At 40.3% G+C, this 13,705-nt stretch overlaps 1 protein-coding gene across 1 annotated transcript; it reads left to right on the top strand.

The window, feature by feature from the left end:
- Positions 1 to 1,644: 1,644 nt before the first annotated feature.
- On the top strand, positions 1,645 to 13,350 carry hapln4 (hyaluronan and proteoglycan link protein 4). Its single transcript, XM_042483824.1, has 7 exons — positions 1,645 to 1,758; positions 3,647 to 3,779; positions 7,145 to 7,334; positions 7,836 to 8,008; positions 8,173 to 8,288; positions 9,102 to 9,288; positions 12,110 to 13,350. Exons 1-7 carry the CDS (start codon positions 1,756 to 1,758, stop codon positions 12,499 to 12,501), a joined length of 1,194 nt encoding a protein of 397 aa, XP_042339758.1. The 5' UTR covers positions 1,645 to 1,755; the 3' UTR covers positions 12,502 to 13,350.
- Positions 13,351 to 13,705: the final 355 nt, after the last annotated feature.

Below are 13,705 nucleotides of genomic sequence, written 5' to 3'. Positions count from 1 at the left end.
TGGGCAGATGTCTCCAACTCTGGGAGTCGCTCTCACAGTGAAGCCACACAGGACTGCAGTAGCTCAAGCAGCTGCACAGCAGTTGACAGGTCCATTTACTTGTTCTACAAGACTCAAGTCAAATTGAATCTCAGCAGTTCAGTATGCAATAACAAAGACATCAGCAGAGCTTCATTTTTTTAAAAGTTTAACACAAAGTGCAGCCGCCTAATGCTGAGTGTCCTGTCTCCTCTCATTGTCAGCAGCTGCTATCATCTCAAGAGCCTCTCTTGTGTCAACATCATTGTAATGGAAGGCTCTTGTAGAGTCTGCACCACATGTCCATATGGTCCTTAAGAGAGACTTCAGTACTAGACATATCAGTGATGACAGTAAATCACTAAATAATATATCGATTAAAAACTACAGAAATTAAAAAAAAAACCACAAACACACAAAAATAAAAAGCATACAAAACAAATCCATATTCCCACATGGATAAGCACCACAATCTACTCAGATCTTCAAGCAGCCGGTTAGCTCTCAGACACCCATGAAGTGTGTAAATGAGTCAAATGCACATGGTTTACTTCACTATCTGTCCAAATCAGCAATGTACTCCAAGAAGTCTCCCCACATATTTCTTAGTCCTGTCCATACAGCTGCAAGAGATTTGTTCATATGATGCAACTTTTGCAAACTCTGTGAGCCACTCCTTAAAAGAGGGCTCACTTGGTCTCTTCCAGTTTCTCATTGTAATTTGCCTTTCCACCATTATACTGGTCTGACTCAACAGTGACATATAGTTTTTGGGTCACTGAGAACATACAGCCTCAGGCAATATTTGAAGTTAGTCTGGGTTATAGTGATGCTGTTCTTTAACACCTTATTCCTCTGGTGAGTGCAGGAAGAGTTAAAAACATGGAGGGTTAAAGACAAAAAAAAAAACAAACACAGAAATTTGTTTTGGATTTCACATTGTTGACCTGACATATTAGAAGTTTAACAAAAGTTTAAAAAGTCTGGAGGATTCTGTGGTCATTTTGAGTGTCTTCTTGGTTAGTATGTATTCATTTGAGTGCCATTTTGCAGGTAAAGGTCTGGGGGCCCCTGACATGTTGGGCCCCATTCATTAATCCATCGGGAATGTAGGCTACTTCCACCACTGCTATTGTTTATTAATGTTGATTGTTGTACTTATAATATATATTGTAAATTTGAGTTGAAAGTCTATTTTTTATTACCTCACACTTCCTCAACCATAAAGTTGATTGGGTGAATTAGATTTGTCTTAATAACATAAATCAGTTTTAATCTGCAGTCATAGCCTCCATAATAACAGCCCCTATTATTTCAATTGGTCTTTAATAGCAACAATGTTCCGCCTGAAACTTAATGAGGTTTCACTGCATTAACTGCAACAAACTGTGTGACACTCAAACCAATAAGTGATCTCTAATGGGCTTCAATAAGCCACAGAAACACATTCACAAACATTAAATCAGTGTGAAATCATTGCTGTGATTGACTTATCCACACAGCCTGCACAAGCAAATGTGTGCTGCGTCATCTGAAGACTGCGGGACCCACAAACACTGGTGGTTCCCCTGCAGTGCGAGAGATCAGCGATGGGACTGGGAACAGAGGAGGAGAGAGGGAGAGGAGAGAGAGAGGTGAGTGCTGCTGCTGCAGAACAACATTTAGCCTGGCTGAGGAGTTAAACGGCGCGCAGCGGCACATCTGCTCCATCCAGGCATTAATCCTGTTGTGATAGCCATGGTAAGTTCACTTCTGTGCTCCATTAGTGCGGCTCTGCTCTGCAGTTCCCTGTGTGCTGCGTGGGAACTGCAGGGATGTTCTTTGGACTAACCTTGAGAAAAATGATGCAGCGGGGCTGTTTATAGTGCGCAATGTGCATGTAAAGTGGCTGCTTTAGTAACTCTGCTTCACTGGGGCCTGTTCAGATGTTATGTACTGCAGCAGGACTGTTTCATAGGAGGCGATTATTCCCTGGTGACACTGACAATGCAGACCTCTAGCAGTGCACACAGCTGCAGCATACTGACTCCTGCATTTTATTGTTATGATGATTTCATCCACAATGAAGCCTTACTTATGTATGAGAACATGTGTTGAGATTTTGTATTTGCACAAGGCTATCTGCTTTGCAATTCATCACAGATTTATGCAGCACCACCTCTCATGCTGGGTCAAAATACACACAGGTCTGCAACTGTAGTGCTCTGAGCAACCACTGCACACTCATCCATACGCTAGAGAGTTTGTAAAGATAATTAGCAAGACCAAAACAAGCAGCAATAGCTTCCAGAAGGAAGTGATTTCAGCAAGGTAATCCTTCATTGGTCACTGCAGGGGAGATTATTTTCATACTCTGATGATGCTGTTTAGTCTGTCTCTGCCCGCCTTAATGTCTATATCTTATGTTATTCTTTTTCTTCGGTAATTGTGATGATTTCAAGTTTACATATTTTCCTTTGTTTACTATTTGCCCCCTACTGAGCCAATCCTGTCTCCTTCAAAACTTTTTTAAAATACTTTGTTTTTCTTAAACTTGCACTTGGCAGTAAAGATTAAAAAAAAGCAAACAAGCTTTAAGTTTTGACTATCCTGCGTACACTATCTCCACTTTTCATACTGTGATTGTGAGCCACACAGCTGGCGGTTTAAAACTGCCATGTGTAGCAGACTGTGACTTGAAAGCATGACTCTCACTCCAAACGCAGTCAAGTCACAGTTGGCTAACCTGATTTCCTTGTTTTGAGAAGGCTGAACTAATGAATTAACTGCAACTGTTTTGTTTTTGCTCACTTACCAGCTGAACTACCCAATATTTTAACATATAAAGTGTGAATTCTGTGGTGGCATTTCAGCATGCCTGAGAGGATTTGGATTTTTGGATTTTTTAAGTTTTTATGGGTTATATCTTATGTGTGTTTAGCATCTATTCTATACATTCCTGAAAACATAACGCAATTTAAGTTGGAAACAAGGTTTTTAAATGTGTGATTTGGATGATTAGTACTGATCCATGATATAACCTATACTTATATGTTGTGACCATTTCAATTTCAACCTCTTGAGCAGTTGAGATCTCAGGGCAATTGGATGTTAAATGTTTTCTATTTGAAAAAAGTATGAATTTAGATTTGTCTGCATTAAAACAGCAGCTTAAACTGAATTTAATGAGAATGAACAGACTGCAGGTATTAAAGAGTGTGCTACTGAGGAGGATGAGCTATATATATATATATGTGTGTGTGTGTGTGTATGTATCTATGTATGTATGTATATATCATCTGCATAAAATGCGGAAAGCAGCATTTGATAAATTGTCACAAAGATTATTTACATAATTGGAGAAAAGCACTGGACTCAGTATGGAACCCTGGGGCACACCTACTGATAGAGGAAGGAAAAATAAGTTTGTGCAGTAATTTCTCACAGAATTTTTTATTGCCAAAGTTTCCACTGCCACTGAGTTAAGTCCGTTGTTTCTGACACTGAAGATGTCAAGCTGTTGTCCTTGGTGCCCTTCACCTTTGTATTTTTAGGTCTTGATTGTGCCTCTGCAGTTCTACTGTCTGGTTTCTCCATTTTTCGTTTAACCTGTGAGAACCACAATTTTCTGTTGTGTCCCTTCCTGCAGTTCTTAAAGCAGCTGCGGCCTCTGGCCTTTGGAAAAATTTCCTTCGTTGTTTTCATCCTGACATCTGCCCTCTCAGTGACCTCTCTTCCTGCTGACATAGACAAGGGAAGGAGAAAGGTGGTGCACGTGCTCGGTAAGAAAAATCATTCCTTTCTTGTTTCTCACAGCTCACAATAGCAAAGTCAGGACCTCTTTCTTCTGCACTGATCTGCATAGCTGTAACAGCATGGGCTCATAAAATATGATACACGGTCTGCAGCAGTCACCTTAAAGTTATTAACGATGACACCTTTGAAACCAGAGGAATCCTCTCCTTAAAGGGACACCTGACCCCCAAATCAAAAACACACAATTTCCTCTTTCCTACTTCTTACTCTAGATTGCTTTTGTGTGAGGTGCAGAGTGTTTGAGATGTCTGCCTTCTCTCCAATATAATTGAACTAGATGGCACTCCGCTTATGGTGCTCAAATTACCAAAAATTACATTTGAAAACTCAACAGCAATGTCTCTTGAAAGAAAACATGACCGATTACTGAAGATATTCCTATTCCTTTAAGGCTCACCCAGGGTTTAATGATTCAAAGAAGGAAAGGAGAAAACCAAAACGCTCGAGCCCTTAAAATAATGAAATGAAGGATTTTAAAACTCTATTTAAGAATATGCACAGAAACACGGGTAGCATTTCGAACAGCAATCCTGGAGCTAACTTAGTTGCTCTAACTCTAGAATACTAAACACTATCAAAGTTGTTAATATGCCATCTTGCACTACTACCATGTATTCACTCGAGGACTGTAGTACATTTCTAACATTTTACTGACTAATTAATGACATGAGGGATTAAATTAATCGACTGTATGAGACCTGGCCGTCCATTTTTATCTGCAATGTAGAGGTTAATAGACGTACATTAGTTCTTGTGTTAGAAGATATTCTCCAATGACTTACTTCTCTCCCTGCCTGCTAAATTAGCATTTTATTCTATAAGGTCTCCTTTATAAGACTCCTATGCATTATTTTTAAATCTTTGTATACAACAGCCATTAGGCAATCATGATATTATGGAGTGAAACGTATATTTACGAGCAACGAAAACGTCGCAACAGCTGGTATTTTTTGCATTTTGTGGGTCTGTTTGTGTGTCTTCATGGCAAAATGTGGTCCTGGTGACTCTTATTGTGGTAAGAACTACTACAGAAGCTGTTTTAAGTATTTTGGCACATGTTCTGTAGACAGATTTTTGTCAATGCGTAAACATTGTGCTAGATGCAGTCATGAAACCTTACAGTTCTGTAGATGAGATCGCAAAGAAGACCGATTTAGATTAGACTCATAGACTGCAGTGACGCCTCGCAGACAGTCACTCAAGCAGCTCTGCTCTTAAATATGTGTAACTTTAGGCCTTAATAAAACTTGAGCTGGTGAGTTATATAAAAAATAATCCCCCCATAAAGTTGTCATTATTGTCAAAATTAGCTATCGAGACATTTTAACTCCAGAGTTTTTGGGGATTTACTCTGTTTTGGAGCCAGCCTCAAGTGGCCAGTAGAGGAACTGCATTTTTTTTTCATTTCTGCATCGACTTTATTTGTCAACCTCAGAGGTTGCTGCTTGTTTGCAGCTGGTATCAAAAGCCTCTGGGATATAATGACATAGTGGAATGAAAGCATATGTCATTCTGAAACGTAGAGGATTGCAAGTCGAAAATTGCATGAAATGGAAAAAAAGTTCAATAAAGTACCTCAATGTTCTTCTTTTTTGGATGCTTGGGGGCAAAAAAAAGTCAACAACAAGCTGACAGACACAATTCGCATCTTTGTTGTCTTGGAAAGTCATTATGGCTTATATGTTAGCAAACAGCTGCCTATTTTGACATTCACTACATGCAAAACTATAAATTCAAGTCATACAGGCACTCTTTTTTGGGTCTTTTTTAATCACAACAGCTTCTGAGAAAAATATCTGGGCCTTTAGAAGTTTGACATTCTTTTCAGCAAGTCCCTAACGTTGTCTGCTGTGTCTTGTGCTGAGCAAGTAGCATATACAGAGGTTTTATTCAACAGCCTCATGCTGCATATAAGCTTCCAGTTTCACCATGGCAGCGTAACACATGTAGAGATGCACACAATCCCATCTTCAGATCCCATCTCTCCTCACACAGGCGTTCTGAATATCCAGCAGGAGTCACTAGTTACATGGTGTTTGTGTCAACATCAGTCTGTTGCAGCATTGGGAAATAATGTGCGTAAAGTTTTGATTAAACACCACTTTGCTTTCACGGCTGCTGGTGATAAACAACTTTGCAGAGAGCAGAAAGCAGTGACATGACTAATTGCTGGCTGGCATGGATAATTGTTGGTGCCTTTATCTGGTCACAACATAGCAGAAAACCTCTTGCAGCCGCTCATTAAATGTTTACACCACACTTGTTGGGTGTGTAGTCTTTGGCTGCCTGGGCACACATGCACAGACAATGTCTGAGCAAATGTCTGCCAAAAATGCAAACTAGGTCTTGTTATTGCCCATTTGAGACAAGAGACCTGTTGTTATCATTAGTCTCAGGTCATTTTGGTGAATTGCTCTTGGCAGAGGTTGAGGTTAAGATTTGGAAAAGGCTAATCTGATGAAAGATCCGGGCAGAGGAGCGAGTGAGCTGCACACTGGACTATTTGACCAAAAAAGTGTTCTCCATGATTGATATGCTGGATGTTGAGGCTCTAATGTGACAGCAGAAGTAAACAGCACACGCTTTATTAGCTGACACTGATTCAATTTTGCGGATGGCTCACTGTGGTTTCGCTTACGAAGAGAAACAAAGATTTAATTTTTAGGTTAGAATAAAAGTTGGAGGTATGGGCTGTGTCAAGAGTGATTGCAAACAGCATTACACAGTCTTGACTGCACAAAATTCTTTATGCAATTGCTTACATCAAATGTTTTCTTAAAAATGATTTCCCTATAATTTAACAAAATAGCATGATTCAAATGGTAGTTCATCATCTGTATCAATGACATAAAAATAATGAGAAAGCAGCAGGCGTCTAAGAAGTATTGATACACTTGAGTATTGAAATTATATTTTGTGATACTGTATCAATTCTCATTATTGATTTTAGGTTTAGGAAACACAGGGGACAATATTTAGAACATGTGTATTTGTCTCCCATAATATTATTTTTTGCATGTTTTTTCTTATAACTTGTATACTTTATTGCTGCTTCTTGTTATGCCTTCATGTACCTTTTTTTATCTATGTGAAGCACTTTGAACTTGATATATATATATATATATATAAAAATATATTATTTTATATATATATATGTGTGTGTGTGTGTGTGTGTGTGTGTGTGTGTGTGTGTGTGTGTGTGTTCATTTTATTGTCTTACTGCTTTGCTGTGTGGCAGTTTGTATGCTTCCAAAAAACAATATGATAATGATGTAAAAAATATGTTAAAAAAAAAAAAAAGTAAGTTAATTACGTTCTTTTACTCCCACAGAGGATGACACTGGAGCCGTGATTGTGCAGACAGCTCCAGGTAAAGTGGTGACACATCGCGGTGGCTCCATCACTCTGCCCTGCAGATTTCACCACGAACCGGAGAACACCGACCCTGCTCGCATCCGGATCAAATGGACCAAAGTGACCGATGCACTGCAGTTTGAAGACGTCTTTGTGGCACTTGGAAGGTAAAATATGCATTTTTCAGTCAATTACTTTGTATCTATGTTCAATGTAGTCAATCTAGTTTTAGTCCAATCTAATAAATGTTGATTTAACTGATTGAAATGTATTTTACTGCCCTAGACTATATATGCTTAGCACTTGAGGTAGAATCATAAAAGATTTTATTGATTGTTTTTATTATTTTATTGGTTAAAAAAAACCCAAAATACTCACAATAAGTTGGTTGTGGTAAATTTCCATTGTAGGAAAATCATGACTATCATGTCTAGCAGCACCAAAAAAGACTGCTGTGCAACCAACAATGAAAGAAACCAGCCTGCAAAAACAGGCTGCATACCAATATTCACAAACCCACTCATATAGCATAAAAAACATACATTGCTCTTTTCAGCAAGCTATAAAATAAAGGATGCCATATAAAGTCCACCTTTAAAACTTTTATTATTCTCGGAGAAAATATAATATAATATACTTTAACATAACTTTTTGTCACCTCTCCTCAGGCAGCAGCGTGCATTTGGATCATACAAAGGCCGTGTGTTTTTGGAGCAGGCGGGACCAGGTGACGCCTCAGTGATCATCCAAAATGTCACTCTGGAGGACTACGGACGCTTTGAGTGTGAAGTCACTAATGACATGGAGGACGATACAGGATTCGTCAACCTCGACCTCGAAGGTCAGGGGTTTAAGAACTGTAGGAGATTTTGATGATAACACTAATGCTTGATTGACTCTTGTGTAAAGTGTCGGCCACAGAGATAGATCAGTTCACATGAGATAAAGGTGAAATTCATACAGTTTACAGACTCCCATTCAACAGTCTGTTTGTGTCACCTGTAGGAGTGGTGTTTCCCTATTACCCCCGTGAGGGGCGCTATAAGCTCAACTACCACCAGGGGGAGGACGCCTGCAAACAGCAGGACGCCATTCTGGCCTCTCACGCTCAACTGCACAAGGTGAGCTGCTCCTGTGGTTCATATGTGTCACACTTAAAGCAGATCAACCATTTAGACCCTGGATCAACATCAGTTTTCTTAAGCTGTGTTCAGACGCCGTTCACAAGCATTTAAACCTCTGGGACTTAAATTGGTTTGATTTCTTTTTTAAAAAATGGGGGAAAAACAATAAGCAACTGTCTGGAAAGAAATGCCTGGCAAATGCAAAAAAATTGTAAAAGGTGACAAGGAAATATCTTGAAAATAAGCCTTGGGGAGATTATTAGATATCGTCAAGATTTATAAGTATTATTTAAAATTATGTTAAAAAAATATTTATTTTATTTTATTTTACTAGTACTTTCTTGAGGTCATTTTCTTTTTTGTTTCTTTTTTTTGTGGTAATTTTCTTCTTGTTAACTTTCTCATGTCATCTTTCCCATGTTTTTGAAGGAAATAAAACCAATGAAACTCAGGTTTCAAAGAGTAAAGAGGCTCCGGTGGATATCAGTGATCACTAATAAGGATTTATTAAAGCAAAGTAGATCAGCATATTCATTTCTCTCTGTTAGTTGTATTAATGCACTTACTGGCAACAACCCTCAGTCATAAACTGCTTTAGAGTGAGTCAGTAAGTCTGAATTTAGGAATATGCATATGACCCGAGCAGACATTGGACTGCAGGCCCATCCTTCTATTTAAAATAAAAACATGTGCATTTAAGTCCAGAGTAATAGAGTTATGTCAGGAGAGATAAACCAAATTCTTTCTCCTCTTAAAAACGTATTTAATCCCTCAGTATGACCCACTAACGTACATTATCTCGCTCCACAGGCCTGGCTGGAGGGACTAGACTGGTGTAATGCTGGATGGCTGGAGGACGGCTCAGTCCAGTACCCTATCTCTCATCCCAGAGACCAGTGCGGCCGCAAAGACACCCCCGCCGGCGTTCGTAACTATGGCTACAGGCACAAGGAGGATGAGCGCTATGATGCCTTCTGCTTCACTTCCAAGCTCAACGGTGAGAAGCAGAGAGAAAGATTTAGGGTGGCGGCCATCGGTACGTGTGTGCACAAGCATGTCTGATCAGACACACTTTGTTGTCCATCTTCATGATCGTACGATTAAATACGAACATCCGACTGAGTATGTGACTCATGACTGGAAGAGAAAAAGGCAGTGGCAGAGCTGGATTGTTGTGGTACTGTATAGAAAGAGGATACGTTTTGGACGGTGAGGAAATTAGGCCCATGTCTGTGATCTCCGCCTGTGATCTTGGCAGCCTGGGGCCATTGGATTTAGATCAGGCTGTGTTGATTTTGTCCTGCGAGGGCCACAGTGTCCTCTGGGCGCCAAGCATCGTCTTTTATCTACCAATTCTTTGATTTACATAACATCCCCACAGAAAGTCTGCTAGTGTCTCTCTCGGTCACACACCTCCAGGTTCATATGCTCAAACTAACTTGGGAAAGTCAGAGGCTAGTGTAGTTTTTGCATCATGAAAGTTATTTGTGATACCGTGGGCGTTCGAACAAGTCTCCATGTGTGAGGAGAAAAAGGTCTAACAAAGGGTTTTTACTTCATCACTGGATTATTGTTGAAAGATACGAGGATTCAGTGTTTAAATAATTAATATTAAGCCATTCTTGTTATTTCAGTTTGTTATTTTTGGGAATATTTGTATGATTTTTGCCCAGAGTTAGATGAGACTGATACAACTCTGATTTTTCAACCTGATCTGAATGACAGGTGGGGCTGACTTTCAAATAATATCACAATATTTTTAGGCTATATCGTGATACACAATATATATCTCGATATCGCCTCCAAACTACTGTTAACTACTAAAATACAAATTTATTAAATTACTACACTAACAAAAAAAGTAGCTACTGCCATAAACTACTGGTATAATAAAGCTTAATAAAATACAGTTGTAATGTTAAAGTAAAGTATTAAGTTAAATAAAGCACTACTATAGTAAAGTTAAGTATTGTTCTAATTAACTACATTATAGCAGAACCCATGGTGCTTCTATTTTGAAGGACCCAGCCCGTCTCGGGCCGGAGGTGTTGATTTTTTTGCTGTGGACATGAAGGATCCGGTCAACAGCTGAGTGTTAGTGTAAGCAGAAAGTTACACTGTGACTGCAGATTCGTCCACTGCGAGCAGGAAACAAACTTTAGTTCATTGAGTGCAAATATATCCAAGTCGCAGTGATGCTCCATGGTTGCAAATTGTGACTAAATAGCCACGATTGGAACTATGCAGATAGAAAAACACAAAGCCTCACCTACTTACATTACCTCCACTATCACTTCTTAAGTTAGGCCGTTTCTGCAGCGCTGTTACATGCAATGATTAGTCTCTGTAACCTGAAAACTAACATCTCTCCAGTTCATAAATTAACAGTATGTGCAAGTCAGACTGGTGCGCCATGGCTGCAAAATGTGACTAAAGAGTCACGGTATGCAGCTCTGCAAAAGCCCTGTTTTGTGTGTGTGTGTCTGTGAGAGGCAGAGAGCCCTAGCACTCTGCTGCTGCTGATTCAAGACACACAACAGATGCTGCTGTCTAAAAGCCAATTATTTCTAGGTTTGAGTTAAGCTAATTGTCATTTTTACCCTTTTGTACAGTTTTGCAAGGATTAAACAAATGAGATATAACATATTATGTAGTTCGGAGGTGCTGGTAGGCACATTTTGATACATGCAGACAGAGACAGGCTAGCTGTTTGCCCCTGATGCTAGCGTTTATGCTAAGCTAAGCTAACCAGCCTCATATTTACCCCACACATGAGATCTGTAGTGACCTTCTCAACTAACTCTTGGCAAGAAAGTGTATATGTGTATTTCCAAAAGTGCCAAACTGAGTGCCACCCCAAAAAAAATTCAGTTTGGAAAAACTTCACTCTTGTCTGTGCCTCTGTGACATTTAAAAAATAATTAAAAACCTCTTATGCATTCTAAAAACTGAAGAGGTTTTTTTTTATCATTATTATCGAGATAGAAGAGGATGCTCTTCATTGAAACATAAACAATTTAGGGATAGTCCAAACTGGAGGAAAAAGCAGTGCCAGTGCTTTTGTCCTCAGTGAGAAAAAAGGATAGTATGACAGAAACCTTAAATGATTGCACACGGCTTCCCCTGTGTGTTAATTATTGTGGACAGTCTGTTGTGGGCAGGAGGTTTCAGCAGTGGTCGTGACCGATGCTGTTGCTCAGTCCAGCTGGAAGGTATTTACTGAGCGTCCCCTGGGGAAATATGAGACAATATTCTGCCTCTCTAATAGCCAGCAGTCACATAAACAAGCATAAAATCAATAGCTGAGCCAAGTGCAAACCTGAGGTTGCGGACATAATTTTCCTGATAGCAGTTCTTGCTGTTTGGAGGCTCTTTATTCGTGGTTAGGTTCTTCACTCTTTGCTTCTTTCTTAGCAGAGGCTTTTCTTGTGATTCAGTTCAAATGAAACAATTCAGCCAATCAGGACACCAATTTCTTTAATACTGGCAGGCGAAAAAAGTGTCCCTAGAGGCGGGATGAAAGCAAAAATGGAAGCGTTTTAAGAGTGATTTTGAGTCAGAGTATTGCCTTTCGATTTTGAGCAGCTGCCCAGACGGTTGCTGGAACGATTTGATATTCTGAACACAGTCAGACCAGAGGAGCCGCGAAAACTGAGAATATCTTCCCTCAGGGCTCGGCTTGTCTCTGGGGCTTCACTCTCTCATTCACTCCTCTCTCTCGTTCTTTTTTTGCCCTCCTGAACAATGCTCTGTTTTCTTTCACCTTTTCACACGTTCCTACAACAAACATTCTCTCCTCTCCCTCTACACCCCCGCAGGCAAAGTGTACTTCCTCAAACGCTTTAAGAAGGTGAACTATGCGGAGGCGATGAAGGCATGCATTCGAGACGGCTCAGTGGTGGCCAAAGTGGGTCAACTGTACGCAGCATGGAAGTTCCAGCTTCTGGACCGCTGTGAGGCCGGCTGGCTGGAGGACGGCAGCATCCGTTACCCCATCGTCAACCCCCGCTCCCGCTGCGGAGGATCCCAGCCAGGCGTCCGACACCTGGGCTTCCCTGATAAAAAATTCCGCCTGTATGGGGTCTACTGTTTCCGCAAGAACAAGGACGAGACAGCAGGTGGTACCGAAACGACAAAAAGCCCTGCAGATAGTTTGACAAGAAAGAAGAGCAGTAACAGCATCCCCATGAATGCCACACGGGTGATTTAAAGTGGGAAGACTGAGAGCAAGACGGGGGATGCAATTTTAGATTTGACAGCAACAACTGTCGCCTAGCAGCCGACTCCATTCATCGCTTTCAAAGTAAAACACTCACAGACAAGATGTACTCATTTGCAGATTTGCCAGAGAGAAGAAGCGAGGCTGTGTAAAATTAAGGGTGACATCTTTATTAGGGTGATTTTCCTTTTCGTCACCAGTCAGTCAATCATCTTAAGGAGTGAGTGTGTTAGCACATCTGTCGCTGGAAAAACTGTGAGGTTAAACAGCAGCTTGATCATTACTCAGGCACACATCACATCAGAGAGTCTGCCATGGGTGTTCTTGTTTACGTGTGTGTGTGTGGATCATAATTTGGCCCCCGCTGTGGCTCCTGAGCTCATGTCTGAACCAGAATCCTAGTGCCAGGGTGAAAACATTCATTACTGGGTGAGACGGGATCATCTGCCCGACTGTACGGGGGGAAAAAAATGCTGTAAGTTTTGATTGTAGCGAGTTTAATTGCCTGTATCCGGGTGCCACGCTTGGTTAGCAACCCTCTGGCACAATGCGAGACATTTTCCTCATTAACGAAGACCTGGCAATCTCATCATCAGAGCTGAACAAGTAGTAAATATTGCACTGGCTCGAAAATATTTGCACTTTAAATACATAGAGCTTTATTTTATGATAGTGAGCATGCACTGCTTGGCTGAGAGTAGCTGCTAAGGCCGAATAAGCATAAATAAAAAGCTACAATAATTGCTATTTACCTCACATACTGCACTTCTAAGCTACCCGGGCCACAGATTGCACTATAAATGTTACACGCAGTAACCTTTATTACAGAGTATGTTTGCCATGACAGAATGGATGAATGTTGTAGGAAAAAATAAAAAGTCTTGAAATTGTTGTGTCTGGGTGCAGTTTTTGTTTTTTTCTTTATGAAGAGATCTAACAAAAACCTAATTAAATCAGCAGAGAAATGTAGCAAATGCACTTCCATACAGGGTGCAAAGGTTCACTAAATGGTCTGATGAATTTAATGGACATGGACTGCTTTTATACAGTGCTTTTATCCAGAGCATTTTTTTTCACACACACTAATGGCAGCGAGCAGCCATGCCTCGCACAGGCAGAACCATGGTGAGCAATTGAAGGTTCAGTTTGTTGCTACTGTAGAACAGATAGGGAATCAACTCGCTGACCCTGAGTT

This window comes from Plectropomus leopardus, chromosome 3 (assembly GCF_008729295.1).
Source record: "Plectropomus leopardus isolate mb chromosome 3, YSFRI_Pleo_2.0, whole genome shotgun sequence".
NCBI classification, from domain to species: Eukaryota; Metazoa; Chordata; class Actinopteri; order Perciformes; family Serranidae; genus Plectropomus; species Plectropomus leopardus.
The sequence above is the reverse complement of the archived record's forward strand: the minus strand, read 5'-3'. Positions and strand labels throughout refer to the sequence as shown.

Excerpts from the sequence above, each read along its gene's own strand:
- hapln4 (XM_042483824.1), top strand. Across the intron at positions 3,780-7,144 it reads AAAGGTGGTGCACGTGCTCG|AGGATGACACTGGAGCCGTG; the intron begins GTAAGAAAAATC and ends TTACTCCCACAG. Across the intron at positions 8,009-8,172 it reads CGTCAACCTCGACCTCGAAG|GAGTGGTGTTTCCCTATTAC; the intron begins GTCAGGGGTTTA and ends TGTCACCTGTAG.